Here is a 23,777-nt window from a genome sequence, read left to right on the forward strand (position 1 = left end):
CATCAGACTCATGGGTTTATCTTGAGAGAGGGAGTTTTCTTTCTGTCAACTTTGCTCTGTATATCATGCCTAGTGTAGTCTTCTCCTGTGCAGCATTTAAGAAAATGGCCCATAGCAAACAGGACTGCTTAATTATTAACTCTGGACTGTAATAACCACTGTAGTCAGGTTATTGGATAGCAAGTCATCACTTGGGATGCAGAAAATGGTTTCACAGATGGTAAATGTGAAGGCTGCGTCTTAGTTGTGCAGGAATGCTGGCAGTACAGTGTTTAACGCATGTTTAGATATGTAATGTTAAGGCCAGGGGATCATGTCAGGCTTTTAAGCTGGTTCTTTGTCATATCCAGAAACAGGCTCACGCCACAAAATTCAGAGCCAGATCTGGTTTTTGAACTCCCCCAGGATTTAATGTATTCAGAACAAGAAATGAAGAAGTGGGAAGGGGGACACGTAGGGGAGTGGGATTGGTTTACGCTTGTCTCTAGTTATTTGCTACAAAAAATCAGAATGAATACAGCCTTTTTTGAAAGAGGAGGGGTGGGAAACAAAGAAACATTAGGTCAATAAATAGCAAGATGTAGTGGCCAGTGTTGTGACATATAAAATAGCACAGTCTGGAGGCAGGAGGCATTTGTTAAAGAAAACTACAAATTATCAACACAAATAAACAGACTTCCCCATAGCTTTGTTTCCAGCTTTGTCTCCTTGCTTTACCAGGGACCACACCTTTCTGGAACATTGCACAGCACACAGAGATACCTAATGGCTCAAAGATGCAGTTACTAGAGGTTAAAATGGTGATGGAATATTAGCCTCTAACCAGCTACTGGCACTGGACCCAGTATGTTACAACTCCAGAACAAAATTATTCATGACCTTTGTCTCTCCTTCTTGGTAGCTTATGGGGGAGGGATAGCTCAGTGGTTTGAGCATTAGCCTACTAAACCCTTGGTTGTAAATTCAATTCTTGAGGGGGCTAGTTAGGGATCTGGGGCAAAAATCAGTACTTGGTCCTGCTAGTTAAGGCAGGGGGCAGGACTTGATGACCTTTCAAGGTCCCTTCCAGTTCTAGGTGATACATATATCACCAATTATTAAATTAAAAAAAAAACTGAATGGCTTCTAATCTACTGGGCTGGCCCATTTGACTGTAGATTCTGTGTCTCTACCTCCAATGCTGAAGAACTATTTTATATCATCTTTATTGCAGGGACTCTGGTGAATCACAACAGATACCCCTGCACTTCCTATAGGAATAGCTGGCTGTGGGAAGGAGTGTTGTGCAGAGGCCTAGTTAACAACACTCCAAATCAGGTTGTTAGATAAAATTGTTATTAAAGTTGAGGCAAATCAAATGGTACAAACCGGATTGTTGAAAAGAACTGTGATGAAGGGTCTGCAAAGCTCCAGGGAAAGTCACAGGTTAACACAATAATAACATGAAAGATTAGAGAAATAGGAGGAAATAAATGCTGGTGGTTAAATTGCCATAATGAGTTTGGTTAATTTTAATGGGAGGTGGTTGCCTCCCCTTGTTGGACATTGTTGACTGAGGAATAACAGAACTCTTGGACTCGAAGGAGCAAGTTTCACCCTCATAGCTACTGCCACTCCACTCAGGGGTGGCTCTAGGAATTTGGCTGCCCCAAGCAGGGCGGCACGCCGCAGGGGGCGTGCTGCCGGTCGCCGGTCCCGCAGCTCCGGGGGACCTCTTGCAGACGTGCCTGCGGAGGGCGCGCTGGTCCCGCGGCTCCGGTGGAGCATCCGCAGGCATGTCTGCAGGAGGTCCACCCGAGCCGCAGGACCAGCGAACCCTCCGCAGTATTGCCTGCGGGAGGGCCACCGGAGCCACGGGACCAGCGCATCCTCCGCAGTCATGCCTGAGGGAGGTCCGCTGGTCCCGCGGCTCCGGTGGAGCATCCGCAGGAATGACTGCGGAAGGTCCGCCGGAGCCGCCTGCCACCCTGCCGGCAAAATGCCGCCCCAAGCGCGCGCTTGGCACGCTGGGGTCTGGAGCTGGCCCTGACTCCACTGTCTCCTGGGATCCACCATGACACCGCTGAGCCATCATCATCCTGATCCTGAAAGACATCCTGACCAGACAGAGGGAACCCAATGACATCACCACTTCCACCGTCTTCAGCTAAATCCTGAACAAAAGGGGAGAGAGGAGAAGAGCAAAGAGAGAAAACCTCTCTGGTGAGACTTGGCTTCCTGCTGTCACCAGGGCCGGTGCAAGAAAGTTTCACGCCCTAGGCAAAACTGCCACCTTGCGACGTCCCCCCGCCCAAGCCCTGCGGCAGCTCTGCCCTGAGGCGCCCCCCCATGGCAGCTCTCCCCCTGCCCTGAGGCGCCCCCCCACCCGCAGCAGCTCCCCCCATGGGGAGCCATCCGACACCTCCCCACGCCAGCTCACCTCTGCTCCAGAAGCCCTGCTGTCGCACCCGTCACCGGGCTTGTGCCATGGGCGCTAAGCAGAGCTGTGGAGCTCTGCCCAGCCGCCAGCGCCCCTGCCGGCAATGAGAAGAATTGCATGGGATGGAGCAGCCGCTGCGCTGGGAGGGAGAGGAAGTCTGAGCCGCTGGCAGGCAGCCCAGGGGTTCCCCTGGGTCAGCGCGCCGCCGGCAGCCTGAACTTTTGCCTGCCAGCGGCTCAGACTCCCTCTCCCTCCCAGTGCAGCGGCCGCTGAAAAGCTTTAAAAAAAAATTGGGGGTGCTGCTTTTCGGCACCCCCAAATGTTAGCGCTCTAGGCAACCGCCTAGTTGACCTAAATGGTAGCACCGGCCCTGGCTGTCACTCCTTCCCCCATGTGTCATTTTCCTTCCCACTTTATTTCTCTTCTTTTCTGTCTCTCTCCGTTTGTCTCCTGTCTAATAAGAATGTGGCTTAGCCGTCCAAGACAGCTCCACCTTTTGCAACACTGCTTAGGGTCAGCGAGTTGTATGGGCCCATGGTGCCTGGGCTCCAGGAATATTCAGGGGCCTGGCTCCACTAATGTTCGGAGCCGGGTCTCTCCCCCAGCCCTGCCTGCCACTCCCGCGTGCCTTCTCCGGACCCCGGAGTGTCCCTGCCTCAAGCGGGCAGCTGCCCTGCCATTCCACACTGTGTTCCCTCACTGCCACCATTGGCTGCTGCTGCCTACACTACAACACAAGGGCGGTGGCAGGCTGAGGCAGCTGCTGCACCTGCGGAGAGGAGGAGGCAACCATATGATGGGCAGCCCTCCCCTCCCCTTGCACCCACCAGGAGGTGACACCAAGGGGGCTTCTGGGAGACGGAGTTTGGACCTCACCTGAGCAGCCGCTGGGGCTTGGGTGAGTGTCCGACCATGTGATCCACGCCTCCCCACCTGCAGCCAGCACTCCTGCCCCACGCTGGGGCAGGGGCAGCCCCATCCTCTGTGAGGCTATGGTGAGGGGCAGCAGGCTGCAGCAGGGGAGGAGGCCACATGTGATGGCAGCCCCCTCCCCCTCTGGCACCCACCCACCACAGGGGAGGCGAGGGGGCTTCTTGGACCTGAGAGGGGCCCGGCCCCTAGGAGCATGTGCAGTGACAGTGCCGGGTGAGTGTGCTGCCGGGGAAGAGGGAGCCCCCTCCCCTGGATCTTGCTGCTGCAGGGGGAGAGAGGGCTGGGGGGACTGGCCCTAGCCCCGGGGCAGACTGCCTGCACCCCAAACTCCTCATCTCCAACCCCGCCCCACCCCAGAGCCCACTCCCCCAGCCAGAGCCCTCACCCCCCCAGACCTCAACCCTCTGCCCCAGCCCTGAGCCCCGTCCTGCACCAGGAACCCCTCATCCACAGCTCCACCCCGCAGCCCTCACCCGCCCCCGCATGCCAACCTTCTGCCCTGGCTCTGAGCCCCCTCCCACACCCCAAACCCCTCATCCCCAACCCCACCCCAGAGTCTGCAGCCACAGCCCTCATCTCCTCCCCCCCCCACATTGTGCAATATAGGGAAACTGTTAAACCCCTACTCTTTCCAGTCCATTTTTACATTATTTTAAAAAAACATATATCGGCTTACAAGGTAGGTGTGGGGGGGGGCGGTGGAGAGGGGGGACTTGGACCCATTCTGGACACCACCAAAAATTATACAAACCTGCCTCCCCTGACACTGTTGAGATCCAATGACCAGACAGGTAGCTAAAAACACCACCTTCAGCAGCCCAACGCTGGTATGAGTTAGCCAGGCCCAGGAGTGGCTGATCAGAGTGTGCTGGGCCCGTGTTGCTCCAGCTGGGAAGCTGCAAGGTAACATCAGCACCCGAGACACAAGCTGCATTTTTTCTTCTCTTTTGTGTTTGTTTTTCCTCAAAGAAAACAGGATCAGACAGCAACAATTATAACACATGCAGCTTGAGACCATCTAAACTAACTTTTTCTCTTTCCCCCCACCCAAAGGAGAGTGAATCCCATTTTTAATGCCATCGGAAAGTGTCAGACAAGACTTTCCCCTACATAGAGTGACAAGGCAGATGAAGTAATATCTTTTATTGGACTAACTTCTGTTGGTGAGAGAGACAGATAAAGGGAATGGGAACAAAGAATATTGTTACAATGAAAGCCTGTTTTACACTTAATATTTTAAATGGTTTAACTGTTTTTCTCTCTTTTTCTGTCTCCTTAATAAAAAATTAAAATGATTTGAATGGGGATTGTTACAACAGGAGTAAGCCAGTGATAACTAGAGGTGGAAGAATTAGTTTCAGCAAATAAATTTTCCACAAAATGCATTTTGGGGGGCATCAAAACTATTTGCGAATTAAGGTCGAATTCAGTAATAGCTGCTGCCAAAAAAAAAAATTTCATAAAAAGTCCAGTTGGTTTCAAACATTTCAAAATGTAACATTTCAAGTTTTCATTTTGAAATGACATTTAATTTCAAACTTTAGCTAGATATTTTTTTACAAAGTGTGAAAAACACCTGAAATGTAAACAAAACATCACACACACACACCAAATCTCATTTCATTCCAGTGTTTCATTTCAGATGGTTTTCACTCTTTAATGATTGTTTGTTTGTTTCATTTTGGTGAGGAAAAAAAAATCAGTTTCAGTTCAAAACTACCCGAATTCTTTTTTCATATTTTTCATATCAGTTCATATTTCTTGCTCCCAGTTCAACTTATAACAAATAAAACTGGCTTTTTATATATGAGACAGTTATATCATTAATATAGTTCTGTGTATTGTGATAGACCCAGGCCAGTTGGGTATAGCAGAAGGCAGATATACTGGCCACTGGATTAACAGTTTTCTGTTCCCTGACTGACCAGAGCAGGGGCTGCTCCAGGCTAATGAGAACACCTGACTCTAATTAACCTGTAACAAGCCAGGTGAGGCCATTCAGTTAATGTGACCACCTGACTCTAATTAAGGCCCTGCTGATACTATAAAAAGGGCTCACTCAAGTCAGGCAGAGGAGAGCAAGTGCAGCTGAACGGCTGGTTAGTGAAGATATCCTCAAACCATTGTTAAAGGAGCCCTAAGGTAAGGATGAAGAAGGGAGAAGCAGGAGAGCTGTGGGGAAGTGGCCCAGGGAAATGTAGCAACTCTGGCAGTGAACGGTTGGCTGCCAACAGCTGCTACCATTAGGGTCCCTGGGCCAGAACCTGCAGTAGAGGGTGGGCCTGGGTTCCCCCCCAACCCACCACTACAGGAACAGCTCCTGGAAGGGGAAGTCAGGTCCCTGTCAGGACAGGAGGCTGAACAGAGACTGTGGGAGTTCTCTCACCAACCTCCTTGCAGCCTATGCTGAAAAGGGCTCAGTAGACTGTAACCCTGGCCCTAGAGAGAGAAGGGCTACGTGGAGGGTCACAGTGAGCCACTGAGGCTAGCATAAACTGCCTAGAAGCGCAGGACACACGGGAGCAAGGTCAGAGCTCTGCCACAGTATGCAGAGTCTCTGGATTTTATATATATCTATATATGTCACATCAGTTCTTATTTGTATCATTTTTACTGGACAGTTCAGTCCAGACCCTGAACTGATAAATCAATTGCTCACTCAGCTCTTGACAGAGAAGCCACATTTAACTATTTAATGTTGTTACAGGGAACAAGCAGGAGCGGCGCCAGGGTTTTTGCCGCCCTAGGCAGCAGCGCTCCTCCTCTGAGCATTCGGTGGCGGTGGGCCCTTCCACTTTGCGTCTTTGGGGCACTTTGGCAGCAGGTCCCAGAGCAAGTGAAGGACCCGCTGCCAAATTTCTGCCAAAGACCCACAGCGGAAGGACCCCCCACGGCTGAATTTCTGCCAAGGGTGGCAAAATGCGCGCCCCCCCCTCCATATCCTGCCTCCCTAGGCAGTTGCCTAGGGTCGCCTAGTGGAAGCTCCGGCCCTGGGATCAAGGTTTTCATTAACATCTCAACTCTGGCTGGGCATGACACACCCTCGTATTAACACAACTTCCTCTTATCCCTTCCCCACCAAACAATTCCATTGTCACCAAAGGGTGTGCTGCAGCAGGGTGCTATCCCCTCTCCCTACTGACCCCTGGGCTATAAAGAGGCAAGCTTCAGAAGGAAGTGTAAAATTGCCACATGTGCTGCAGGATAGGCTGTGCAATGCCACACTACTTCCCACTCACACACAGAGATACGTGAACCAGCTTCAGAGCATGAGGCAGAAAATACAGCCAGGCTAGATTAACACACTACTGCTGGTGCTGTAATAAATTACCCTAAAACCTACTTGTGTCATCACAGAAATATTACATGGGACCAGATTTGGAAAAAATGGAGTGCTGGAAAACCCGACCTGACTGCAAATATCTGATGAAAGGGATGCTGACTCCAACAGGAGACCGGCACAATAAAAACAGCTGCAGTATGCGCTATGTGACTGTGACATGTAAATCTTCCACTTGCCCTAAAACTCCTGGAGAACGCTAAGGAGATCTGAGGAAAGGCTCTGAAAGAAGCAATCTGAGCTGCATACTAGGGTCACAGAGTGAGTCAAAGGGGAAAAAAAGAAAAGCCCAGTTATTGATGGTGCAGTAGCACCAGCACTGCATCTTTACAGTGCATTTCATACTGAGCATGATGAAGGGGAAGAAAGCTCTGAAGAAGTAATGAATAAGTGTAAAGATCATTGTACCCTGGCAAAATATCTTACCAATTAAAGACAGATTTTTTTGCTTAAGAAGCAAAATGGGAACAGAAAGCAGAGGAGACTTAAAGATAAAGAACCAGAGCCTGATTCTCCATAACACTAAACCCCCTTTATGCCGCTCTGGCAGCTTAAAGGGGTCTTAAAAGTTGCAGAAATGGCCCCCTGAGAATACCCTGTGCTAAGGACCTCTCCTGGGGCTTGCATAAGGACTCAGCTCTGGTCCTGCTCCCAGTCCCTGGTGCAAGGGGTGGGGCAGGGGTGTGGCCAGAATGCCCTGAATTTAGGGTTATGGGAGGCAACACAAAGTCTAACTTAGAGCAGCCCTGAGGCTTCCTTAACTGATACAGGGAAACAGGCAGGCCCCTGCACAGTCCCAGAATATGAGGAGCACTAAGGCAGCTTAAAAATCTTCTTTGCCCCTGCCCTTCTTTACTCCAAACACAGGGATTCAGGAAAGGAGAATCAGGCCCACAGTATTTGAATCAGGGCCGCCCGGGGTGGGGGTGGGGGCAAGTGGGGCAATTTGCCCCGGGCTGCGCAGGGGCCCCCATGAGAATATAGTATTCTACAGTATTGCAACTTTTTTTTATGGAAGGGGCCCCAGAAATTGCTTTGCCCCAGGCCCCCTGAAGCCTCTGGGTGGCCCTGATTTGAATCTGGAATATTAGAAGACTGTCTCAGTATCAGTCAACTAGCTTTAGGGTGCAGCAATGAAAGGCTACTTAAGGGGGTGGACATGACGTGTGAAAAGGCAATATTCATAAACCAAGAACCAGAACAAACAGACGTATAGACAAACATAGCATGTGACTGTGTAAACGTTCTAACTATAGACCTACCTCTGAGCACAACACAAACAATTGAATGCTCTTGCCCCCACCCCCCATGAGGTAGGGAAATGTTATCACTCCCCCCATTTTACAGATGGGGAACTGAGGTAGAGGAAGATCAAATGACTCACCTGAAGTGACACAGGAAGCTTGTAGCAGAGCCAATGTTGAACTGAGAACTCCTCTATCACAGCCTTGCCCCTTCACCACACGATTAACCACCCTGTGGAAGTGCACAAGAACTCACAAAAAATAACATGGCAAAGGATTCAACATGCCAAACAAAGAGTGATGTCACAGTGACATAAGAGCTGGCAGGAGTATAGAACATGCTCAGCATTTGGACATGGAAACTGTAATAAACCCAACCCCTTTTCAGGGTGCTTGGTGGGCTAAAGATAGAACCTGAGGATTCCTCCAGTGAAGGGGGGAAGCTATTCATAAAAACAATAATGAAAGAAGCTATGAACTCAAAAACAGTGGCTAATATGCTCAAGTGGTTCACACATGACATGCAGAGCCAGAGTCCCAGCTTATGTACATAGGCACAGCTTCATTGGTTGCCCTGGAGTTATGCTGATTTCAGTGAAGGATGTGGCCCCTGAAACAGACACAGATGCAAGTAATAATTGAAACTGAGAAAGGGCTATTCAATGAAAGAATCAAGATTGATATGTGAGCCTGAAACCTGAGAGTATGTCTTTACACAGCTGTGTACTGCCTGAAAACAGCCCAGTCAGACAGCCTGAAACGAAAGGGTTAAAAAGCCTACAGCCACAGGAAGGCAATCTCACCCAAGTGTTTTATCTGCTCCACCCTCTGATGAAGACATAAGCACTTCGCATAGCTGCCAGCTTTATCAAGGCCATCTGTGTATCTGAGTCTGATCTGCAATATCCTGGGACACAGAGCTGGTCTGCTTCTGTGCAGCAGAGAATGTGCGTGTCATGCCAATAGTATGGCAGGATAAAAGGCTTTTACTTTATTTTTCAAAAGGAAAATGTTTTAAAAACTCAAATAGACTCTTTTAGCAGGTCAGATGAAGAGATTAGCTATCTCAGTGTAACAGAACAATGCATCTGCTGGAGTCTAGTTCTTGTACACATGTCAGAAAAAGACTCAATAATGATACTTAGCACTAATTATGGCACCTAGGCCTTGATCTAGCAAAGCACTCAAACATCTGCTTAACTTTAAGCATGTGGGTAAACCCATTGATTTCAAGATGCTTCAACACATGCTTTGCTGGACAGGAGGTTTAAACCTCCAACAGTGTGGGAGATAGGAAGAGTGTTTTTTATCCCCATTTTAAAATGTTAAAAATAATTGTGGGAAATGTTAAAATCTTCACATAATGAACAGACAATTTTTCTTGGCATCCTAGTCCTATTCTGTGTTAGCCCCTATGCCTGAGTAATCAACAAATTCACCATTTGTGTGTGTGTGTGTATGTGTGTGTGTATATATATATAGTAAATGACTTGTATTCTTGGTATATATCTATATCTATCTATCTAAATAGATATGTATTTATTGGTCTAAATTATGACAGTTCCATTTTCAAGGGCCATGAAATGAAAGAGCTGAAAGTGAGTTACAAATAGCTCTGAATCTAAAAACAGAAGGAATTGCAGGAATGACCAAACATACCACAGAAAAGTAACAGAGCAGTCCTGTTGCACTCTGATTCTGAGATTATCACTGTCTTTTCATTAGTAGCCTGGCTGCGCCCAGAACCTGTCATTACCAGAGGAGTGTTCTGGGATCCACCCTAAAGACTAAAACCTCTCCCCACAACCTGGCAGCCTGCCATGCTGCGCAACCTGGGACATGAAGTCTAACCCTTCCTGTTTGCACTGCAGAGAGGATGGCAGGCTGCAGAGATGACTACGAATCCCAGCATGCTGCGGGGCTTCTCTGAGCATGGGCACTGCCACATTCCTTTCTGCTTCCTGCCAGGGGATGGGAAATATAAAAGGTGAAGCAGTATCTTTTTTAAAAAATTGGATGCTGCTGCGACAAGCTGCACTGGAGAGTGGAGGGAGCACACACAGTGAGTTTGGCTTGTATGTGTCTATAGACAGCTCTTGTATATTGTCCTGAGGGCAGTCTGTACGAAAGATGCTTTTTCCCAAGTAAGAGTGAATTAGTTTTCAAGCTGGTCTCGTGTGTGTGTGTGTGTGTGTGTGTGTGTGCAGGGGTGCTGGAACTAGGGGTGTTGGGGCTGCAGCTTGAAGTGGTTTCCATCATATACAGGGAGGGGGGGTTACAGCTTTGTTCAATGACTTTCAGCACCCCTGCTATAAAATTTGTTCCAATGCCCCTGTGTGTGTGGAGTAGGACAGGAACATGGAAATTAAGCAAACTTGGTTTTATGCAGGAGAACAATCAGACCAAGGATGGTAGGGGAGCAGAGGCAAAGCCCAGCATCACTTGCAAGAACAAAGAAACATCACAGATGCTAAGGGTATGCCTACACTAGAGCCGTTACAGTGACATAGCTAGGGTGCTGCAGCTGTGTCACGGTGATATAGACACTTCCAACATTGATGGAAAGGATTTTACATTGACCTAGCTGTGTCTACAATGAGGGGTAGATCGACCTAACTATGTCATACAGGGCACAATATTTTTCACAGCCCCGAGCTATGTAGCTGGGTCAATCTAATTTTTAAGTGTAGACTTGGCCTAAAGGGCCCTATTGTTGCTTCAGTTCAGCTGCTGGAAGGGGAACATGGATCTATTTCTTCTGGTTCATCTCTCTTTCCTTTTCAGCTGATGTGGTTAGACCCAAGTTGCCTGTTTGGCTGAAGCTCTCTGGTGGGAAACCTCTCTTGCTGCTACATGTTTATAACAATATTCCGTCTACATTATAATGGGAGGATTGATTTAATTCCCCAGCAAATGCATGTGTGCGCACGGACAAATCCAACTTTTAATGGGCATCTCTCTCCAGCATTCAGCAGCCTCCCATGCTGTTGTAACATCAAAAATGGCAGCTCTTGCCTATATGCCTTGTACCAATCCATGGTGTGCACATAAAACACTGGGTTTCAGTGGCTGTTTTCATGTGGCATAGAGAATAGGATTCACCGCCTTTGGCTTTAGCCAAGGTGTCTCCTCCAAGAACTGTGAGAGCTGGAGCTGTTTGATATACCCCTATGTTGGTCTGCTGTATCCCATCTATTAGAGGACAGTGGTACTCATACACAGGGCCAGCTTTATGATCTACGGGGCCCAGTTGAAATACTTGGCAGTGGTCTGGGGCTTTGGCGGCATTTTGGCGGTGAGGGGTCTGCTCCGGGTCTTTCGTGGCACCGAAGGACTCCCCTGCTGCTGAAATGCCACCAAAGACCCCCCGGAGCGGACCCCCCACCGCCAAAATGCCACCGAAGACCCCCGGAGCGGGGCCCCCTTAGGCGTGGGGCCCTCTTCAGTGCGGGGCCCGATTCCGGGGAATTGGTGGAATCGGCGTAAAGCCGGCCGTGCTCATACACACAGTTCACAATCAACATGTGAGCCAACCCAATGGGTTATGTGCAGCCTCCAGCATCCACAGTACCTGAGAGAATGTACCTTGAATGTAGCTAGAGCAGTGGTTCTCAACGACGGGTACATGTACCCCTGGGGATACTCAGAGGTCTTCCAGGGGGTACATCAACTCATCTAGATATTTGCCTAGTTTTACAAAAGGCTACATAAATTGCACTAGCGAAGTCAGTACAAACTAAAATTTCATAGATAATGATTTGTTTATACTGCTCTGTATACTCTACACTGAAATGTAGGTACAATATTTATATTCCAATTGATTTACTTTATAATTCTATGGTCAAAATGAGAAAGTAAGACATTTTTCAGTAGTAGTATGCTGTGACACTTTTGTGTTTTTATGTCTGATTTTGTGAGTTTTTAAGTGAGATGAAACTTGGGAGTACACACATAGGTGTGGGAACTAGGGGTGCGAAGGGTGCTACAGCACCCCCAGGCTCCTGGCTGCCAGCCCAGGGTCCAGGCTGCTGCCCTGCGTGCCTGGTGTCTTGGCTGTCGGACCTGCGTGCTTGGGGTCCTGGCTGCCGGCCCCGGGTCCCGACTGCCACCCCGTGTCTGGGGTCCCGTCTGTCCCCCTGCACACCTGGGTCTCTGCTGCCACCCCGTGTCCAGGATCCCGGCTGCCACCCTGCACCCAGGGCTTTGCTCCCAGTCTCAGCTCTGGGGGCTGGACAGGGGTAAGAGGGCTGGCTTTCAGCATCCCCACAATTAAAAATGTTGCAGCGCCATTGGGTACACAAGACAAATCAGACTCTTGAAAAGAGTACAGTAGTCTGAGAGCCACTGAGCTAGAGACTTTCCCCTTGACCACCATTGATTGTAGACCTAAATGTACCTCAGACTTGGCAAGTTATTTTCTGTGACTCACCAGCTGGAGTTATAGGGGAATTTGCACAGCTAGGGTGGAGCTCAAGCATGGAGGAGTTGTGGTTTATTCACAAACAAACATATATAACAACAAACCACTTGGGTTGTACCGACCACTAAATTGAAATCCCCAAAATATGCCATGATCTAAACCTCTGCGGGCCAGAGACACCATGTAACTAGCTATGTATGTATGGGAAGAACCCTTCATCCAAATTGCCGAAACCACCACATTAGCCTCTTAAAATCTCTCTCTGCTTTGATACTTACAAAAACGTAAGAACGGCCATACTGGGTTAGACCAAAGGTCCATCTAGCCCAGTATCCTGTCTTCTGACAGTGACCAATTGCCAGGTGCCCCAGAAGGAATGAACAGAACAGGTAATCATCAAGTGATCCATCCCCTGTCGCTCATTCCCAGCTTCTGGCAAACAGAGGCTAGAGACACCATCCCTGCCCATCCTGGCTAATAGCCATTGATGGACCTATCCTCCATGAATTTATCTAGTTCTTTTTTGCACCCTGTTATAGTCTTGGACTTCATAAGTATCAGCTCTGGCATTGGCTGAATAGGAGCCAATGTAGATGAATTTTGTAATGATCAGATTAGATTGAAATGGTTAGATCAAACATTTATTCTTTTTGTAGGCGACCTGTGCCTGCTGTTAGTGGGGGAGGGCGGAGTGAGGGCAGTGGCTTCCACAGTGTGACTGAGCATGCTCAGTCCATGTGAGATGCCCAGTACAAGCCAAGCAGCAAATCTGGAGGGGGGTGGGGATGATCCTGCCCGCCCCTCCCCCCACGCGTCCTCTGCTGCCATGCCACTTGTTGAATAAAATTTGAAAAGAGTAAAACATCTGCTGAGTCTGAATTTGATCTAACACAGTAGTCAAAGTTTAATAATTTATTTTCTGTTGTTTGAGGTCGGAGATAGAAGATGGCAGAGGCCGAAAGCACAGTTATAAACACCAATGTGAAACAGGTAAGAAGTTATTTGTTAGACCACTTATATTTCATATTTCAAGTGCTTATCTTCAATGTGATATTCCAAAATCCACCAACAAAGAGAAACAAGATCTAGGGATCTGAGCACAGTAATGGGAGCTAGGAACTCCTGAAATCTACTTCTGATTTCAATTTTGGAGCCAAAATGTTCATGCCAGGGGAACTAAAGAATCCCTATTTTCAGGCACCTAAATAAAAGCAGATTTGTTTTCAGAACTACTGAGTAGCTGCAGCTCCCAGTTAAGTTATAGGAGCACTGTGTGGGGAAACATCACAGGATTGAACCACTGGTTATGTAAAGAGAGGGTGAGACTGATTCATTTGGAAAAGCCTGCCTTTGCAGTGGCTAAAATGAAAACTCACAAGTGGTAGCATCCATGAAGAACATTATTGACTTTTTATTATTCTTGCAAGAGTGGAGACAAACTGGGGTGAAAAATGCCTGTGAAGGGAGGTGGGGCTGGTGATGTGCAGTGAAGCTAATCTGTGTTGGCAGGAAACCATGGATGGTGTCACCTCATGGAATTTACAGCTCTGCACAAGGCAGAGGCTATACTGTGTCCAGATCAGCCAAAATTACGGAGCAGCTGCCCAAAACTGTCGCAGACAGACAACAGTATATGCAATGCATGCTGCCAAGTTGGGAGGGCTGTGACCTCCCACCTTTGCCTGCCCTGTCTTTTGTGACCTGAGGGATTGAGAGTGAACATCATAGACCCAGGGTGCATCTCTCTCCCTAGGTCCCTCTCTCCCCTGGATTGTGCAGGGCCAGCAACAATCAAGTGTGTGTCATGCTATCCAAAGCTCACAGCTGCCACGGTGGGGTTTGAATCTCAGGTGTCATGCCTTAATTCAGGGGTCGGCAACCTTTCAGAAGTGATGTGCCGAGTCTTCATTTATTCACTCTACTGGCACGCAAGACCTTAAATTAATGCATTTTAACATTTTTAGGATGTGTCTTTCTATAAGTCTATAATATATAACTAAACTATTGTTGTATGTAAAGTAAATAAGGTTTTTTAAATGTTTAAGAAGCTTCATTTAAAACTAAATTAAAATGCAGAGCCTCCTGAACTGGTGGCCAGGACCCAGGAAGTGTGAGTGCAGTTGAAAATCAGCTCATGTGCCGCCTTCGGCACACGTGCCATAGGTTGCCTACCCCTGCCTTAATTCATCCTGGTCAATGAATATATGTAACAAGTGAGCTGTTGGTAGAATAGGTGTCCTAGCCCACATCTGTTCCTGCCTGGTCTGACCCCAGTATATAGCTCCGTTCATCCAGTAACTTCCACCTGAAACAAACTTTGTCCCAGCTGCTGTAATGTGTAAGATTTTAACACACCATCTAGGTTCTGAATGGGGGAACTCCACTAACTGGGGAAGTGCGCTGTCAGTGTCCACCCACCAGCTCGCAGACAACACTCACAGGTGAGGGAAGGTTCGTAGCACCACTGTGACACTGGTGGTGCTTTAAAGGTCGGCTGGACGGAAGTGGTCAATCACTGTGCCTGCTCAAGTCTTGGCACTGAACGGCCCCACCTCTCCAGTGATTGGCTGCCTGTGGTATGGGGTGTGGGTTATTGCAAGGCTCACCCAGGTGATTGTATTTAGGACCCCAGGAAGTGTGAGGGAGAAGGGAGATGATGTCAGAGCCTGCAGCTCCCACTGCTCATTTGCAGCACCCTCTCCTGATTGATCATTGCCATGTCTTTCTTTAAATCCACTCCTCTGTTCTTTTTGGATCTCCCACTGCCCACCACAGAAAGACCCAAATGAGGCGCTGGTCATCGCTGTGACAACCAGGGCCATCTTCAACCTGGAGGAGGAGCATCAGCTGTTCCTGACAAAGGGCAAGGAAGAGTATGTGAAGTATCAGCAAGTCAATGAGAATAAGCCCTTGGAGCAAGGTACAGCCTTCGCTTTCATTCAGGTGAGACACCAGCAATGGCCCCCGTTCTCATCAAGATGTGTGTGAAACTTGGTACATGGCAAAGTTCAGCCTTCAGTTCCTTCAAGCCTTGTGCTCTTTGGCTGGGGCATCTCTCCCTGACGAAAGCAAAGAGTGATGCCTGACTCATGGTGAGGTATGGCCTCTGCTTTCATCCAGGTGAGATGCTTTGGCCCAGATTCTCAAAGGTATTTAGGTGCCCACCTCCATTAAAATCAGTGAGAGTTTTAGACACCTAAATACCTTTGAAGGTCTGGGCCTTTGCCCATAGCCAGGTGAGATCTCGGCTCTTGTGAGGTCAAGATGCTTCCAGCTTTAGCTCTTATCAGTATAAGATGTGGTCTTTGCTGCAGTCAAGGTGAGGTGCCTTCCTCAGACATGCATAGGAGTGTGACTCTTGGCCCTCATTTGGAACAATGAAATATACATGTGAGTTGTGTGTTGTTCTGTTTAGTGGAGGGATACATTGCATTCACACAAACCATCAGCCACCATTCCAAAACTGACGGTGGCCAACTTGGATGGCACCACGTCACTGTGGTATTTTTTTTTAATTTAGTGTTTAAAGCATAAATACCAGCCTTCCTGCCATACCCAGGATGGCAGACAAACTGTAAGGAATCAAGGAAAACTATAGACTCCAAATGACACTAGTTTCCTCACCACAACCATTCTAGAAACCTTCCCTTAGAAAGAGGGAAGGTTAGAGACAGAGCAACATCAGCACTATGAAGTGACTTCTTGAGCAAGGACACAGCAGCAATTTGGAGGGAAGATGACACCAGCAGAGGTTGGTGACCTCTGAAAGTGGGTAGGCAAGTTGAATTAGATATATTTAGTGCATGTATAATAGACAAAATAGGCTAAATTCAGGCCAGACATGTGTTGACGGAAAAGGATGTGACCCAGAATAAGGGATCTGGGGAGCTGTAATTCCCATGGCTGAGGGGAGCTGGAGTCACACAGCAAATACATGCTGGGAAAGGGGCAAGGATAGCAGGAGGTCCCTTTTCATCAGTGTGAGAGATACTGGGGAGAGAATAAGACTTGCTGTTCGTCTCCCCATTAGGAGAAAGAGAGAGACACTAGAAAAAGGGCAAGAGCTCTAGGTCCCTCTGGTCAGGGGCCTGGGAAGAGGCCCAAGAGAAGACAGCCAGAGGGTGGGGTGAATCACTCCAACGAGGGGGTGCCTGTTGCAAAGCGAAGGAAGTGGCATGAAAGGGGAAGTGAAGCGGGGCCAGAGTTGGTGGTTGGAGCGTCAAGTGACACCTGCTTCTCTGTCGAGGGCCTGAAGGTTGGAGCTTGCAGAAGAGAGAGGGCACGAACTCCACTGAGTCAGAGGGAGCAGCAGAGCAGGGGGCATTGCTGTTGTAGCCGAGGGAGGAGAGGAGAGTACCAGACCCTTAAGGGAGGGCTGTGATCCAAGGAATGAGACTGGGAGCAACGTTGGACTCTCATGACCCCAGAAGGGGTGGAGTACTTCAGTTTAACCAGAGGCTTAATGTACCAAAAACAAATTACTGAGAGAGTAACTATGGCAATGAATAGCCCACTGTTAAATTTGGCCTCTTCTGGCTTAAGCCCAGGGTCAGGGCTGTTGGCGGTGGAAAGGCAGCAATCTCCCCTCTGTATCCAAGGGCCCTGCATGGAGGGGACATGGCTAGAACAATCAGGGGACACGCTATTGTTAGCCTCTCCACTGCAGGACTCCTGTAATGCCCTAGGGCAAGTTAAAGCCATCCCCATACCGCAACAGAATTCCTGAGGGAAAGTACATGGCAATGCTTTTGTCTGCCCTTCTTTGAGTGGTTCCCCGTTGGGTGCAGAGGGCCACTGTCTTCTACATTTCCCTACACCAGCAAGAGTGATTCTGTCTCCTGGATGCAGGGGAGGAGTGCTGGAAATTGTGTGGCAGTAGATTGTGGGTACGTTTATGAGTATACAACTCAGAGAACAGCCCGTTGTAAAACAGTGTCGTGTCTCCGGCTGCTTCATCCAGGCTGTGCAGTTTGTGAATGAGAAACTCCTGGAGAGAAACCCAGAGGAGAAGGGCCTCTTTGACGTCATCATCCTCTCCAACAACAGCCCAGAGAGTGGCATGCGCATTGTCAATAGTGCTAAGCACCTTGGTAAGGAGATCCCACCTCTCATTTGCAGTCAGCCCACATTCAGTGAATGGGGAAAAACTGTCATCCGGTCCTCCAGAGACTGCTGTGAAATAGATGAGGAGGTGGGTCCAGGGGGATACACAACAGTCTGGGGACAGGTGGTATGGAAGGGGAAGGACCCAGCCTATGTATGGGATGGTAGCACAAAAAGGGGATGAAGTGAAGGGGATGTTGCGGGAAATGGCTGGCAACCTGAAAAGGATGTTGCATGAATGTGGGAGATAAGGAGTGAAGATTTAACATTGTGAGGGACATTGTGTTGAGGTGGGGAGGAAAGATAATGGTGGCTGTGCTGAGGGTCACTGCGTAAGTGTAAGGCAGCAGGATGGGGGTATTGCACTGATATCTGGAGCAGCTGTTGTCCTGGCAGCGTCATGACATCAGATGCACAAAGGGACATTGCATTAGGGTGTGTCGGCCATGGCGGGAGATGTAGGGAGCGCTATGTCAGTGTGTGGGCTGGAGCGCAAGGCAGGCTGGAAATAGAAATTAAAGATAGCTTTTCAGCTCTGCCACAGGTTTGCTGGGTGATCTTGGGCAAGTCATTTCCCTCTCAGTGCCTGGGCTTTCCCGTCAAGTGGGGATAATGATATTGACCTCATCTGCAAAACACATTGAGATCCACATATGAGAAGCACTGTGTAAGAGCTAGGTATTAATTTGATTTCATTTACTTTTTCTGATGTTAAGGTTTGGAGATTTCCAGGTTTTGCTTTGTCAGCGATGAAGATTCCACCCAGTACTTGAAATCCCATAATGTCAAGCTCTTCCTCTCAGCCGACAGGACGGACGTGTGCAATGCACTCCAGCGAGGTGTGCTTTCTCCCTCTCCTCCCTCACCCAGCCTGAGATTTCATTCTTACACTTGGGCCCTACACCGCCTCCCCGCATTAGCCCCAAGATGAAGTTATGTCAAGACTTGCTTTTTCAGAGGGGTTTATTACTCGATTCAGAGAAGTGGTTCTGGGCCGATCTTGACACGTTACATCTCAGCCTGGAAACAATTCAGAATCTAACTGTTCAGCAGTGTCTAGAAGTCACACACAACCATCTTGTAACTCTTTGATGGTGCATGTCAAATGATCTAGCAGATCCGTGGTGCAACTGGGCAAGTAATTCATAATTCATCTGTTGCTGAAGAGTTTAGTTTCTTTCTGTTTATCAGATACCCACAAACAGACCAATGGGTTTTCTCAGATGTATTCGTTATTCTAAATTATACATCAAATAGTTTGTGTGAATAATTGTTGCTCATGAATTCGGCCACAAGTTGGTCGTTACGAGCATCCAGCATTGTAGATTCAAGCTCTTCCTGCTCCCGGATTGAATGAGTCACTGTTAGAATCAGGTCTGCAGAGCACTATCATTATAAATTGGAAATTTGCTTTCTGTGATTCACTTAAAATTAAGCATATGCTGAAGTGCATTCCTGAATGGGGATGAACATAAGCATGCGCTTAACCTCTATCAGGGTGTAGGAGTCTTTCCAAGGACTTTAAGGGGGATCAGGCCCAGAGTCTCTTTTTCATGAACATTGCTGGTTTGACTGGGACCTTGCCCAGCTGTCGAGGCTCCTTCATTCAGGCAAACAACACAATTCACAAGCAACTTACGCCTGAACGAGAGAACTTTTCTTTGCAGGGAAGTAAAACCCTAAAGCTGCCTGAGTAACATTCCTGGGTTAAAACCTATTTCCTGGCTATAATCCCAGTATGTGAGAGTGGGCAGAGAACCCCCTTTCTCCAGTGCTGGAAGAGGGCCAGCATTAGGCCATAGAAGAATATAGTGGAGGTCCCAGCCAGTTTCACCAGCTGCACCAAGTGAGCGTGTCTGGGTTTGGCAGGGTAGGGTAAGCACAGGCAGGAGAGTGCTGGGTGTACATGGTGCATAGGTGCAGCAAACCACGCTTCCGACAGCACCTACGGAAGTGTCTCCAAACAGTGACATATGAGCATTGCCTCTCCTTCCCACCCCCAGAACGGCTCTGCCAGATGAGCCCTATTTGGAGATCTAGCATCTCTTTTCACTTGGGGAACCCGAAGCTGCGAGGGCCTGATCCAAAGCCCATTGAAGTCAGTGGCAGTCTTTCCATGGATGTCAGTGGCCATTGGATGAGGTTGTAACAATTTCCCGGAGGAAGCTATGTCTATGCTGACTGCTCCCCAACCTGTCCTCCATTGCATGCAAGCACAAAGTTTTTGTGTGGCTCCGCTGGCTGCCGCATGGGGGTGCCCTGCTGAGCAGCATCACCAAGCAGCCAGGACTCGTACTCTGGGGCCCTCGCCGGAGTGTGGACACAATCTCTCTGGTTCCCATTCTCAGCTAGGCAGTGACACTTCTTTCTGTCCCACAGGAGTGTCAGCGGCTCTCATCTTCCAGCAGGAGGTGCAGACCCCCAGCACCCAACTGCGAGTGGTGTTTGATGGGGATGCCGTGCTCTTCTCAGATGAGACAGACCGGGTTTTTCGAGAGAAGGGGCTGTCGGGGGCTCTGGAGTATGAGAGGGCAATGGAAGCCGTGCCCATGGGAGAGGTATGTTAGCTTGCCCTGCCTTAATGGGCTTCCCAGTCCCTACACTTGCTTCCAGCCTGCTCAGTCTGGTTGTGTTACACTCACCCACAGTGACCAGTGAGTGGGGCCTCCTGCTAGGGCTTCCCCAATAGCCCCTTGCAGCAGAATATGCACAAACATTCATGGGTGGCCTCTGGCCTATACAGTGACTGCTTTGGCCTAATCCAACACCCCACTGAAGGCACTGGAGAGTCCCCCGTTGGTTTCAGTGAATGCTGTAACAGGCCATAGGTCTCTTCTCCTGTGGATGAGGTTTGTGACACTAGACCTGCTCTGAAATCAGATGGGCCGCCTGTGAATACTTGCTCTATTTCTAACCCTCTTCCCAGTCTGCAAACCTTTATTAGCAAATTCACTGTCCTTTGTCACAATCAACTGGTCCTATTTTTGTGGTGCTGCCTTTTGGAATGTGTCCATCTGCTCACTTGGGAGTGAGATAAGGCCACAACATTCACTTCCGTTTCTGACCTACTTGGGGTTTGCATCAAGTCTTCAAAAGTGAAGGGTTAGAGCACTAACCCACTGTGCTACTACACAGTTCACGCTGTGGCACAGTTCACAGACCACTGGTGCTCTGCCAGCCACTTGCCGGAGGAGAGCTGACTTGTGGCACAGTGTTGGCTCCCTCTTGTTTCTAGCTGCTAAGCTGCATTAAAAGATGGGTACATGCTAGTCAAGTTTATGACAGGTTTATGCTATTCAAAGCATAAACTACTTTCCTAAAGTCACGTTTCCATGTAAGCAATTGCTGTCATTGCTACAGGGATGTTTTATGATTGATGGGTGGGGAAGTGTCCACGAGACCATCCCTCTAGTTAATCGTGGTCCAGACACTGGAAAAGTGTGAGATCTGCAGCTGTAAGGAATCTACATTCCTAGCCTCTGTAAGAAATCGCTCCATCTTAGACTCATAGACTTTAAGGTCAGAAGGGACCATTATGATCATCTAGTCTGACCTCCTGCACAATGCAGGCCACAAAATCTCACCCATCCACCTCTATAACAAACCCCTAACCTATGTCTGAGTTATTGAAGTCTTCAAATTGTGATTTGAAGACCTCAAGCTGCAGAGAATCCTCCAGCAAGTGACCCATGCCCCATGCTGCAGAGGAAGGCGAAAAATCTCCAGGGCCTCTGCCAATCTGCCCTGGAGGAAAATTCCTTCCCGACCCCAAATATGGCGATCAGTTAAACCCTGAGCATGTGGGCAAGACTCACCAGCCAGCACCCAGGAAAGAATTCTCTGTAGTAACTCAGGTCCCATCCCATCACAGACCACTGGGCATACTTACCTGTTGATAATCAAAGATCAATTGCCAAATTAATTGCCAAAATTAGGCTATCTCATCATACCATCTCCTCCATAAACTTATCAAGCTTAGTCTTAAAGCCAGATATGTCTTTTGCCCCCATTACTCCCCTTGGAAGGCTGTTCCAGAACTTCACTCCTCTAATGGTTAGAAACCTTCGTCTAATTTCAAGTCTAAACTTCCTAGTGTCCAGTTTATATCCATTTGTTCTTGTGTCCACATTGGTTCTAAGCTTAAATAATTCCTCTCCCTCCCTAATATTTATCCCTCTGATATATTTATAAAGAGCAATCATATCCCCCCTCAACTTTCTTTTGGTTAGGCTAAACAAGCCACGCTCTTTGAGTCTCCTTTCATAAGACAAGTTTTCCATTCCTCGGATCATCCTAGTAGCCCATCTCTGAACCTGTTCCAGTTTGAATTCATCCTTCTTAAACATGGGAGACCAGAACTGCACACAGTATTCCAGATGAGGTCTCACCAGTGCCTTGTATAATGGTACTAACACCTCCTTATCTTTGCTGGAAATACCTCGCCTGATGCATCCTAAAACTGCATTAGCTTTTTTAACGGCCATATCACATTGGCGGCTCATAGTCATCCTGTGATCAACCAATACTCCGAGGTCCTTCTCCTCTGTTACTTCCAACTGATGTTTCCCCAATTTATAACTACAATTTTTGTTATTAATACCTAAATGCATGACCTTGCACTTTTCACTATTAAATTTCATCCTATTACTATTACTCCAGTTTACAAGGTCATCCAGATCTACCTGTAGGATATCCTGGTCCTTCTCTGTGTTAGTAATACCTCCCAGCTTTGTGTCATCCGCTAACTTTATTAGCACATTCCCACTTTTTGTGCCAAGGTCAGTAATAAAAAGATTAAATAAGATTGGTCCCGAAACTGATCCCTGAGGAACACCATGAGTAACCTCCTTCCAGCCTGACAGTTCACCTTTCAATATGACCCGTTGTAGTCTCCCCTTTAACCAGTTCCTTATCCACCTTTCAATTTTCATATTGATCCCCATCTTTTCCAATTTAACTAATAATTCCCCATGTGGTACAGTATCAAATGCCTTACTGAAATCGAGGTAAATTAGATCCACTGGGTTTTCTTTATCTAAAAAATCTGTTACCTTCCTTGATCTCTCTTTTCTGGCTATTTTTGTGCAAAGGTGAAATTAACGCCTCCTTGTGTACTCCCAACCTCTAATCCCTGTGTGGTTTCCAGGGTCCATTGAAGGCATTTGCCATGCATCTTGGGAAGATGCGCAAGAAGTTCAGCCAGGAGAATTCCCCTATTCGCACCTACTTGTTGACTGCCCGCAGCGGCCGGGATATGGGCATCCGTGCTATCAAGACCCTCCGGGAATGGGGGCTGGCGATTGACGAGGCCTTCTTCATGGATGGGGCTCCCAAGGGCCCTCTCCTCTCCCAGATCCAACCCCACATCTTCTTTGATGATGGCCTTCATAACATCCAGGGGGCTCAAGATATTGGCATACCCTCTGCCTTGGTCCCCTGTGACTGCTGATGGGCAGGGATGAAGGGGCAAAGGTCCTCCAAGGATCAGGCAATTGGAGAACACAAAGACAAAGCTTCTGCCAGAAGGGATAAGGGAGGATTTCTAAACCTGTGCTAAGCAAGCTTAGGGGAGAGGGAGAGAAGATGCTGTGTGCTGATGTGGTGCTGGATCTATTGCTCTTGGGTCCCTCTCTTAGTTCCAAAGACAGGGTCCATCTGATCTTGGGGATGTGGCAACAGAAGACCAAAAATCCATAGGAAGGAAGGATGCTTGAAATGTAACGTAATAGTTACGCCCATCTCTTGATCTGCCTTAGCCGTCTCTTCAATGACTGTAGCCCTTCCAGCCACTAGGGATAATGTGCTCCACCACTTGTGTCATACAAGCACTGAAACCACAGCTCTAGTGATGAGACCATGTGAGCTGAAGCCTGCTTCTTACAGCAGTTACATGCTGTCAGTATAAGCTCAGGCTGCACTCAGACATGGGGGTTTGTCTTAGGAGCTTTGGGCCAGTACTGCTATTCAAATGCCAATAACCCTCTAAACGCTGCATTTGTTGGGGTTTCTGCTTTTTCAAAGGAAACTATTTTTTGTGTGTGTATGTTTTAGATATATGGGGCCAAATCCTGAGGGGTGCTGAGCAGCTAGTGAGCACTTGCAGCTTCCACTGACTTCAGCAGGAGTTTCAGATGGTCAGCGCCTCCCAGGATTTGAGTGCCAGGGACCAGGAGCTCTGTCTTCTCATAGATTCTAGTTTGTAGGTATGTCTTACATTGGGCCTGATTCTGATTTCCTATTGGTGTAAATCAGGAGTAACTCCACAGAAATCAGTGGAATTATACCAGGGTAAGTGAAATCAGAATCTGGTCCATAATA

At 48.2% G+C, this 23,777-nt stretch overlaps 1 protein-coding gene across 4 annotated transcripts; it reads left to right on the forward strand.

Moving 5' to 3' along the window:
• Positions 1 to 5,447: 5,447 nt before the first annotated feature.
• Positions 5,448 to 23,777, forward strand: LOC123370511 (cytosolic 5'-nucleotidase 1A-like). 4 transcript variants are annotated; one of them, XM_045017162.1, is made up of 7 exons: positions 5,448 to 5,494; positions 13,288 to 13,346; positions 15,132 to 15,299; positions 17,317 to 17,446; positions 18,176 to 18,298; positions 19,839 to 20,017; positions 22,606 to 23,777. In XM_045017162.1, exons 2-7 carry the CDS (start codon positions 13,302 to 13,304, stop codon positions 22,906 to 22,908), a joined length of 948 nt encoding a protein of 315 aa, XP_044873097.1. In that variant the 5' UTR covers positions 5,448 to 5,494; positions 13,288 to 13,301; the 3' UTR covers positions 22,909 to 23,777. The 4 variants fall into 4 exon arrangements, with proteins under 4 accessions (XP_044873097.1, XP_044873098.1, XP_044873095.1 ...); XM_045017163.1 differs by lacking the exon at positions 5,448 to 5,494 and adding an exon at positions 8,770 to 8,883; XM_045017160.1 differs by lacking the exon at positions 5,448 to 5,494 and adding an exon at positions 9,900 to 9,998.

This window comes from Mauremys mutica, chromosome 4 (genome assembly GCF_020497125.1).
Source record: "Mauremys mutica isolate MM-2020 ecotype Southern chromosome 4, ASM2049712v1, whole genome shotgun sequence".
NCBI lineage: Eukaryota > Metazoa > Chordata > Testudines > Geoemydidae > Mauremys > Mauremys mutica.